The sequence below is a fragment of the Ammospiza nelsoni genome, chromosome 3 (assembly GCF_027579445.1).
Source record: "Ammospiza nelsoni isolate bAmmNel1 chromosome 3, bAmmNel1.pri, whole genome shotgun sequence".
In the NCBI taxonomy this organism is placed as follows: domain Eukaryota; kingdom Metazoa; phylum Chordata; class Aves; order Passeriformes; family Passerellidae; genus Ammospiza; species Ammospiza nelsoni.
This window is the reverse complement of record NC_080635.1, coordinates 41,198,129-41,208,073: the sequence shown is the minus strand read 5'-3', so window position 1 is coordinate 41,208,073 and position 9,945 is coordinate 41,198,129. Positions and strand designations below refer to the sequence as shown.

Genomic DNA, 9,945 nt, shown 5'->3' with positions numbered 1-9,945 from the left:
TGCTTCTGCTCTGCTTCTGCTTGCTTCTGCTTTTGCTTATTAGCTATTTTAGCCAAACAGTCCAATTTCTTTCTGGACTGTTTCTCCTTTCCTTCTTTTTCCGACCATCTCAAACATGCTCAGGACTGGGACCTGGAACACCGAGAGTTTACACCTTATGGCTGCAGCAGCTGCCCCAGCGCCGGAGGGACTGAGAACAGAGGGACCACTCCCCGACAGAGACTTTCTGAATTTGTCATCTTTTTTCAGAGTGGCGGCATCCAGTATTGTTCATTTTGTGTGCTGGGGGGTGCTGTGCCTGTTGAATAAAAAGGTTCTTTCCACTTCTCTCTGAGGAATTCTTCCCAAACCGGTTTGGGTGGAGGGGCTGTGTAGGTTTGCTTTTGGGAAGGGCCCTCCTTTGGAAATTATCTACCAAATTTGCCCTAAACCAGGACAAAATCTTAGTACTTTCAGCCCTCTATTCTGATCCCCAGACTTTACAAGTCAGTCATTTATGATGCATTCTATGATATTAGTCTGCCCACCAGTGTTAAAAACAAGATTGAATGTGATCAGATCTCACCACTAAAGAGATTGCTTTAATTGCCCTCCCAGTTTTGCTATCAACCAGTATATGCAGTGTGACCATAAGCAAACTATTGCAAACAAGTTCATCATATCCATGGGAACAAGTGGGTATTCCTGAAAGTATTGCTGCTGCTGTCATTGCTTCTGAATGCCGTGTATTGCTGTGGTATGAATTTCTAAGTCTACTTCCAGTACTGTCATTTTTATAACCACATTTGTATATTACCATCTCCACATCAATTTGTGTTGTTTTAGTCACATAATTTCAGGCCCCCCAATGCTATCGTCTCTTGTATCTTATCTCAGTGGCTTACTCAAGAGGTAAGTTATCTTAAGGAGGATCACCAAATTATTAACTATAATTTTTATTTACTCTTTAATTTTCTTCAAAATGTTCCATGGTTGGTGCTTTGTCATTTTTGCTACTACATTTCTAAGTATCAAGTGAAGGAGACGGTTATATTATGATTCGTCCATCTCAAGTTTTCAATCACTGCTGTTTTGTCTATTCTCCTCCAGGAATCTGCTACATTTCTGCTTGCTTACAAATAACTTGTAGTTGTTCAAAGATGCCTTGCCATGGGATTATCTGCTGCTCTGCTTTTGAGTCCATTCATTTCTTTTCTAAATATTCTAAGTATTCCAATTTCTTCTAGCATTCCAATTTCTTTCCAAACCTCTGCATGTCCACTTATGTCCAAGAAGAAACAACCAGCTTTTGAAGAATGAAACAAAAAGTCTTTCAATATTTCATTCTTTCCAACTCTTTTATTTTTACACCTTGTCTGCTCAATTGAGGGATCTATAAGTTGGCTGGGGTTACTCCAGATTTTAATTCAACTATACTTACAGTACATTATTTTGCATTATGTTTCCAGAACAGGTCCCTGGAAAAATCTGAAATACTCTGTCTAGAGAGGCAAATCCCAATGTCAGTACAAGAGATCTGGGTAGAGCAATGTCTCACACCATCACTCTTGAGAACACCACTGTCTCAGTGGAGACATTTTCAAGAACGACACAAAGAAAGCAGGGAGGTTCCAAGGGAAGACCACAAAGCTGGGACAGTTTAAGGTCAACTTCAACACAGTTTCCAGTACTGAAAGGGCAGCTACAAAGAGGATAAAGGCTGGCTACCAGATACCACATGGAGAGGAAAGGAGGCAGTGAGATCAAGTTTCAATAGGGGATGTTTAATCTTGATAAATGAAGTAAATTCTTTACAGCAAGAACAATCATTTGCTGGAACAATGCCTACAGAAATGAGGGAGAATCCTCATCACTGGAGGTTTTCAAGACATGATATCTAGATAGAATCTCTTCCAGGCTCCCTTTCCCATGAAAGGTTGTACCAGATGATTTTTCAAAGTCTCTTCCAACCTGGGCTGCTCTGTGATTCTCTAGAAAGAAGTGCCTCCAAGTGAATCTTGCCTGTTAACTTCAGCCCATAATCTGAAATCCATATTGATATTTTCAATTCAGAGAGATTAAGAGACTTAAGAATGTGGATCCATATTCCCCTTCATTCAGCTTTCTCTAGCTTTGATTTATTTTGTGCTGAATTCATGGAGGATCTCCTTTGCTTCTGTTATATCTCAATTTTGGCTAGTGATATTTTCTGTGAAGATGTTGACTAATTGGAAACATTTTTGAAGAAAAAATAATGTGCATGCTAAATAATTAGAAATCATCTATGAAGACAGAATTTGTCTAGAAAGAAAAGAGACATTTCCTTCCAGGTGATACCTTGAACAGGGCTGTTTAGTTTTTGTAAATATAATTAGTTGCCATCTTCTTCAGCAAATGAGTGTAGCCCGAAGTCTCACACTAAAACAAAATGCTCGTCACTGTCACTGTAAAGGCTGCTGCAATGACTCCTAAATTCATTCTAAGGTGCTTTGATCCTTTGATCTAGGTTTCCAGTGTATAGCATTCAGATGGTCTGAGTCTGCCTTGCAGAGTTCTTATTATAATCACATTTCATTTGTCTTCAGGCTTTGCAGTACAAGTCATACTTCAACTTTTTCCCAAGTTTCGTTCCTGCTATATGTTCTTCAAATGCTTTGTCCATTTCCTGACTCTGATCATCAGTGAAAAGATTCTTCCAGTCACTTACACCGCCTTCAAAGAAGCAGGAACAAACTCTTGAAAACCAAGACATTTCATTTTATATTCTATAGAACTGTCATTTTTATTGCATTGCACACAATATCATGTTGATCCATTTTCCAGATGGAACATTTTTTTTACCAATATAATTTCATGCAATCAATGGACTTACGTATATATGTGAATCACCTTTGCTAAAATGCAAAGGAACACACTGCACTCTAGGACACCATTTTCAAAAAGGCAGCCTAAAATTCTGTTTCCCTCCATCTCTCTCCTCCCATCAGCTATGACTAGTGAAGTGGAAGATCATGAAGAATTAATTAAGAATCACCTTCCAGGAGGCAGAGCTGCTCCTTTGGGAGTTTCAGTTTTTGTCCTGTTATTGCTCTAATAACTGGGTAAAAACTGAAATATAAAATGCAGAAATATATTCTGACAGGCAGGATGCTCTTCTCATGTCCATGTCCCCCACCCTACACTGCCAAGGTCACTCCCTTCCCTTCCCTCTCTTGTGTCCTTCTGGATTCTTGCTAGCTTGGCTTACTTCTAATGTGTAAGAGTGAACAGGAATTTGGCAGTGGCCCTCTCAGAAGATTCCCATACTCTCCTACAGTGTGGTCCCTCCACTCAGGCTGAGTTTGGCCCAGTGCTGCCAGCTCCAAAGGCTGGGCACTTGGTGATCCAGGCACAGAGGGGGAGAGGAATTCAGACACATGACAGGTCCTCCTTCCTGCCAGCCACCTGTGAGCAGCCAAGAGTGGCTCTGCTGTGAGACCCTTGCTGTGCATCATCCTCACCAGCCCTCCTTGGATACTCTTCTCAAGCAAAGCAGTTATCACCTGCTTGACACTACCTTACAATTGTAACGTGAGTGCAGGAAAAAGAACCAGACAATGGCCCAAGTCCCAGAGAGTGGCACATTTCTATCTATGACCCACTTGGAGCTTCCTACCTTTGCGAAAGATAATATTGCCAAATGACCCATGGGTCTTGTCTGAGTTTTTCTTCATTGACTGGAAGCTGCTCCTGTCTACCACCAGCTGGAGCTGTTCCTCAGTCAGAGGAATTCCAAAGAACGTGGCTATGTTTTTCACACTCAGGGCAGGATTCTGGAAAGAGCAATGTAACATATGGCATGACTTTCAAACAAATGACTCTGCTTTCCAAGGTGTTTGCACTTCCCTATATTTCTCTGCTGGCTGCATACATAGGTTGTTCACAGAGTTCTCTAGGACTATGGTGGCCTGGAGTGTACCTCTTCTACACAATTATTTTGGAGGGAATACAAGCTGCCTTCCTGTAGATTACAAAATATTATATATGATTTACAGGTGAGCAAAATCTACACTGCTGAAAATATTTGAGCTCCTTCCCAAAAATATTACTGGCCATTTAGATTTTTAATTATTTGGGCTTATATCACAGATAAATAAAAAACAACAATCATTTTCACAAGCAAAATTTTACAATGGTTTGTAGGTTTGAATTTCACCTTTTCATCACCTAAAACAAAAACTTTTCACACTCAACATGGATACCCTGCATGCATATAAGTGTGTATTGGTTCAGGAATAAAATGCCCCCTGAAGTATAAAGTAGTTGTAACTATTGACAACCTTACCTCTTTTACTTCTTCATAAGTAATTGTCATAATATTTTCTTTGTCAGCATATTTGTTCCATTCAGAAAGGTATTCAAAATAGCATCCCCAGGCCACTAAATAAAACAAAGGATTCTAAGATGAAGCATAAATTAAGATTATACAGGTTTTGCTGATTATGTTGGGTTTGCCAAGAGCTTTATTAATCATGTCTAAGGCAGGGTTTACACACTTCTGTAGGACATATAGATTTCACTCCAGGACCAAACATATGATACTATTTGTAAGTCAGGAAATAAAATTTGTAAGCTTTTCAAGACAGCTCTGTGTTCACCAAAAAAGCCATCATCTTGCCAACCATCTTGTAAGACCGCCTTAATCCAGTCTAAGACCTTGTTGAACCTTCTTTTCTGCTGGCCATGAGCTATGCCAAACTCATAATCTTAAACCAGTGCTATCACTTTTTCTCTTTTGCAATGCATTAGAATTAGTCCCCTTTATAATGCACTAGGCTTAGTCCAAATAATTTCTTTTGTCCAATTTGGCATGGAGGTGATTATATGTCACCACAGTCACATGATGTTGGACATGGGAGAGCAAGAGGCAAAGGGGACCCAAGATACAGTTCAGAAAGAACTGCTTTTTTCCAGGAGAAATACCAGTATGTACAAATTCAAGGAGTCTCTGAAATTGCAGTTTTAATAAACATTAACCTCAAGCAGTAAGACAAGTAACATAAACTTCAGTTCAGATTTCTAATTCTCTGTCTTTAATGTCTCTCTCACTTTTGTACTGTAAACCAAAAAATCTTAGTGAACCTGATTTATCCAAGAACAAAGTTTTTTGAACAAAGACAAATCATTGGACAATTGACATAGACAGAAAAAATATACTGTACTTTTCTTTGTCATGAAATCTGTGAAGAAATCATCCCAGGTCTCATAGGAGGGAAGAACTGCCAAGCCATTGGAAAAATGGAAATAAGATGTAGCAACGTCTTTTGGATTACGAATCAGTAACAATATCTAGAAAAAAATTGAAATATTATTTATAGGGAAAGACGTAGAAGAGTACAGCATAAAAAAAAAAGAAATAACAATAATATACTTTATAACTGCAGTTGGGGATTTCTAATACCCTGTGTGCTCCTTGCAGAAGTAGCGATTTCATTCCCAGATCTGGAGATGCAGAAACTAACTTTGCTTTGGTACCATAAGAAGATGGTTCCCTAGAATTATTACCTTTTACAGTTTACCCAAATTATTTATTCAGAATCTACGTATGTTTTGCTCAATACAAGCATAGTTCATCATTTAAGTGGCAGGGAAAATTCACAAAAATAGAAATGCTCATGGAAATTTGGCACATTGAAGCCCTCACTTGCAACAATGCCATAAAATTCCTCCCACAGGAAATCCCGTCAAAATCCATTTTGCCTCTGGAGGATTTGTTCAAGCCCTTCAACTCTCTTGTGGAAACTGTCACAAAGGGGCCAATAAGGGTAAACTGTGGTTAGGTGAGGTGAATAGCACTTCTTAAACGTGTAGAGCTTTAAATATGTAGAAATGGCCAGGCTTAACTCTTAAGTGTAAGAGTGATTCTGAAAATTGCCAGAAAAGTATTATGTTGGCTCTTTATTTTAAAAAAATAAATCAGTTGAATTGTTTGCTTTAATACCTTAAAATCAGCACTCACCTTGGCATTGTTTTGGAGGATAGATTTGGGAAGGTTTTCAGGACGGAGATGAGTAACCATTAATCTTGGAGAAGGTAATTTGGTCATTCGCTTGAAAAATTGGAAGGGGGAAAGTGGACAGTTAGTACAAGTATTCTTTTCATTACCTATTCTAAAATGTGGCCTTGATGAACTTATGTACAGTTATTAGCTGATTGAAGTGGGGTTTTTGGGTTTTAGTGAATGTTTTCCTGGGATATTAGTGGGCTGCTCTGAGTAGCTGTAATCTTCAAAAGCCTATGAGCAATTGGAAAAAGGACTATCCATTGTTTGTTCTCTTCAGTGATAATTCTCCTCAGGTCTGGTAGACAAGGGATCTAATCCAGAGGTGAGGTACAGATTAGCTCTCTGTGAAAGCTGAAGCATCTCAAGGACTGAGAGAGGGGAGGAGGAGGAGGAAGAACTAGTAAAAGAGACAAATGCTAATATTACAAAATTCTTGCTTGCTTGGCTTAGTTCTAATGTGCAAGAGTGAACAGTCATTTGGCAGTTGCTATCTCAGAAGATTCCCATACTCTCCTAGAAAGTGTGGTCAATCGACTCAGGCTGAGTTTGGGCCAGTGCTGCCAGCTCCAAAGGCTGGGCAATTGGTGATGTTCATGAAGCTCTTCTTAAATACAAAAGATGCTATGTTGAATTTTTCTGAACTTCTTATGTCTCACAGGTATGTCCTCCTCTCAGTCCCAATGAAGTGTCTGTTTATTTGTATGTGTTCAGTAAGTGACAGTCCAGATGAGACTACTCCTGACCAGATGCCACATAAAGAGGAGTGGTAAAGTTCGTATGAAACAATAGAATAGATCATATATCATATATTCAGTATTTGAAGCACATAGTGTTGATCATTTCCATACATAATCTCTTCCCACCTCATATTTCTCAGCATCTCCAACTTCAAAGTATGCTTCTTGTTCTTCAGCATTCACGCTGCTTTCACTACCTGGTGTTTTCTTTTGAGATATGGCTATCAGATCAGTTAAGATTTGACTTAGCCAGTTTGTGCCTGAAAGTAGAAAAACATAGAAGTGGTTGTAAAACTTTTAAAATGGACAGAAATGGATTTACCAGGGAAGTCAAGAGGCGCTAGTACTACCAGGTGAGTTACCTGGTCTCCTCTCATGTCATACAATCACAGCTGACTGTCTGGTCAACCACCACCCAGGATCCTACCTTTGCTCCTCATAAGGAGATATTTCTCCAACTTGAACACTTCAGTGCCGTAAATTAACTTGTATACTGTAAACTGACTAATCAGGAGAAGAACCATTGAGATTCAACTAGGAAAACCTGCATGTAATAAAATTTATTGTGATACATATATGGGAGACTGGGGTGGTGAACCTGTACTCAAAAACCTAATGTATTAAGAGTTTTTTGGTGTGCTGGATTATCTTTGGAAGAAAGATGGGTCACAGTACTTCAAGACAGGAGCAGAACAAGATCTGAAAATTGTACACACATTTTCTTAAACAACGACAAAAACCTCTCTGAAGTGGCATTTCCTAGACACACTTGTTATCTTTATCTTCAAAAGATAACAAAAAGCCTGCATAGATCTCCCATCTCTGATTTACCGTGTTCTGACTTCTGGACGCTGGGTCCCTACGTCTTTCTCACTGCAATCTTAACAAGTGCATCCCAGAGCATAACATTTCTTCAAAAAGAAAATACAATCAAATAGCAAAAACTTCACAATCCTCTCAGCTGTGACTATCCACTGTAAAGCAGTGTGAACCAATTGCTGTAAGAGAGAAACACCAAGATTAAAGTGTGTCTGAGGCACAGCTAATCCAAATTTTTGAATTTCATGTGGACCAGAGCTTTGAGGTAGATTGAGGAAATAGGTAGGGTAAACTTGCAACCATAGGAAAGATGTCCTCTTGATTTTCCTTAAAGAATATTTAAAAAACAATGCAATCACTTCAAGGACTACAAAAATATTTTTGATATCTATTTCCTAACAGCTATGTGAAATCAACTAAAGAATATTGAATATACCATTTGAAGGTACCAAAGGCTCCATTGTAAAAATATAAAACTCTTAACTTTACCAATATACATGTCGGAGTATATGGTGGAATATCAGGAGATCTAGTTAACTCTGGTGTAAAAACTTGTATTTTGATTCTCTCCAATTTGTGCATTTAATTTTATAATTATGAAAAGTAAAAATAACAAAAACCTTTACATGCTATATAAAATAAAATCAGAATGTTTTTCAGAGTCTTTTTTTACCATATCAAATATGTATAAACAATTTCTGGTACTTTCTGAGAATGAAATCAATTTTACAAAATTTGGGGAACATTCTAAATACAATTATTTAGCATAATATATTATTTTGTATCATATAATATATATTTCATATATTTAGTACAAACCTTATTACTTGCTATTACAGGAACTTGTTTATAAAAAGAATTAAAATATATTCACCGGATTTAGGGTATCCTGCCAAAATTACATCATCCCTTCTGGCTTCAAAGGACTCCAAGGACTTGAAAGTTTCAGAACTGCAAAGTGTAGTAGGGTAGAGAATTCCCTTGTAAGAAAAGAGCAGTTCATCACGATGCATGGAGTTCGCAGCTGCTATTGCCTCATCTAGGAAATCAAAAACTGTTTTCCTGGACTTTTCCATTCTTCTTCTCTCTCTGTCACTGAATGAACTGCTGTGTAGAAGGAGAAACCCACAGATTGTCATTTAAATGGTGCTTGGTTAGTTCTTTTTTTTTTTTCTTGACCCTATGAACAAGAACTTACCTCTTTCTGAAGCTGTAAAATATGCAGTAGCAGTCAAAGACCTTACGCAATATGAACCTTTGAAATCAATAGAAGTTGAACATAAACTAACAAGATAAGCAGACAAATGCAATTGCATTCTAGGAAAATGACTTAGAAAATTTTCAGGCATCATGCTAATAATTCTGTGATTACAACTCAGAGTTTATAAACAGAATATAAGAAAATAGAATGACATGCAGTTAGATAGAATAGAATGCAGATTGGAATTGAAATGTCATGATCAAAATCCTCAAAGCAGTTCATCTTTTTCCAGCACTCACTGCTGGGATTTTCTTTTTTTTCTGTATTATATCACTCATCATTCTCACCAAAGTTAGATAAAATGTGTTGGGACTGGGAGAGGTGTTCAGTGCACTAGAGACTGAGCTGAGGACACTCCTGTGAGTGTGGCCGGCTGCTCCCGGCCGCTGGAGCCCAGGAGGGCACAGGGGCACAGGCACTCTTGGGCCACTCGTCAGACTGCACTACAGAGGTCTGTTTTCCTGGTGGTTACACAAAAATTACTCATTTCTGTCCCAGACATCTTTTGTGAAAAATCCTTCCTTTAGGATGTTTCCCCCTTCTGAGAAGCTGTGGCCTCAGCAACAAAATGTAAACAATGGTTATTTGCTGCTGTGGAATGCAACAAGTGGATGCATGATTGGTCTTGGGTGAATGTTTGGATTTACTGCCCACTCACGGCAGAGCTGGGTCTCACTCTGTGCTGAGACACAGACCTTTGTTTATTCATTCCTGTTCTATTCTTAGCTTAGCAAGCTTCTGAGAACTTTTCTCTCTATTCCTTTTAGTATAGTCATAATGTAATATATATAATAAAATAATAAATCAAGCCTTCTGAACATGAGGTCAACATTCTCGCTTCACACTGAAAAACCCTTGCAAGCCCTGTAACACATTTCTACATTTCTTTAATGAGCTCAGTCATTGTTTAACAACTGATCAGTGCTTAGGGAGGTGGTGAAAATATAACCTGAGCTACAGTGAGTAGTGTTTATCCTGCACTTCACATGATGAGCTGCTGACTGCAGTGACCCCAGTAAAGGAACTGGCTTTAGGCTCAGGTTCAATATTTAAGTCTCTGGCAAAAGGATTGATGTGTCACAAAAAATGAGAAAATAGTTCTCCCT

At 38.5% G+C, this 9,945-nt stretch overlaps 1 protein-coding gene across 2 annotated transcripts; it reads right to left on the bottom strand.

Moving 5' to 3' along the window:
• Positions 1-1,742: 1,742 nt before the first annotated feature.
• LOC132070810 (sulfotransferase 6B1-like) lies at positions 1,743-8,782 on the bottom strand. Of its 2 annotated transcripts, XM_059467888.1 has the most exons (8): positions 8,777-8,782; positions 8,453-8,685; positions 6,886-7,019; positions 5,978-6,067; positions 5,181-5,307; positions 4,304-4,398; positions 3,635-3,791; positions 1,743-2,691 (listed from the first exon to the last, which is right to left on the bottom strand). In XM_059467888.1, the coding sequence occupies exons 2-8, from the start codon at positions 8,652-8,654 to the stop codon at positions 2,561-2,563; spliced, it is 936 nt and encodes a 311-aa protein (XP_059323871.1). In that variant the 5' UTR covers positions 8,655-8,685; positions 8,777-8,782; the 3' UTR covers positions 1,743-2,560. The 2 variants fall into 2 exon arrangements, with proteins under 2 accessions (XP_059323871.1, XP_059323870.1); XM_059467887.1 differs by lacking the exon at positions 8,777-8,782 and having other exon boundaries at positions 8,453-8,748.
• Between the last annotated feature and the right edge of the window lie 1,163 nt (positions 8,783-9,945).

Excerpts from the sequence above, each read along its gene's own strand:
- LOC132070810 (XM_059467887.1), bottom strand. The coding sequence starts at position 8,717 with ATGACAATCTGTGGGTTTCTCCTTCTACACAGCAGTTCATTCAGTGAC. Across the intron at positions 7,020-8,452 it reads GGCAGGATACCCTAAATCCG|GCACAAACTGGCTAAGTCAA; the intron begins GTGAATATATTT and ends TTCTACTTTCAG. Across the intron at positions 2,692-3,634 it reads CAATATTATCTTTCGCAAAG|GCGGTGTAAGTGACTGGAAG; the intron begins GTAGGAAGCTCC and ends GCTTCTTTGAAG.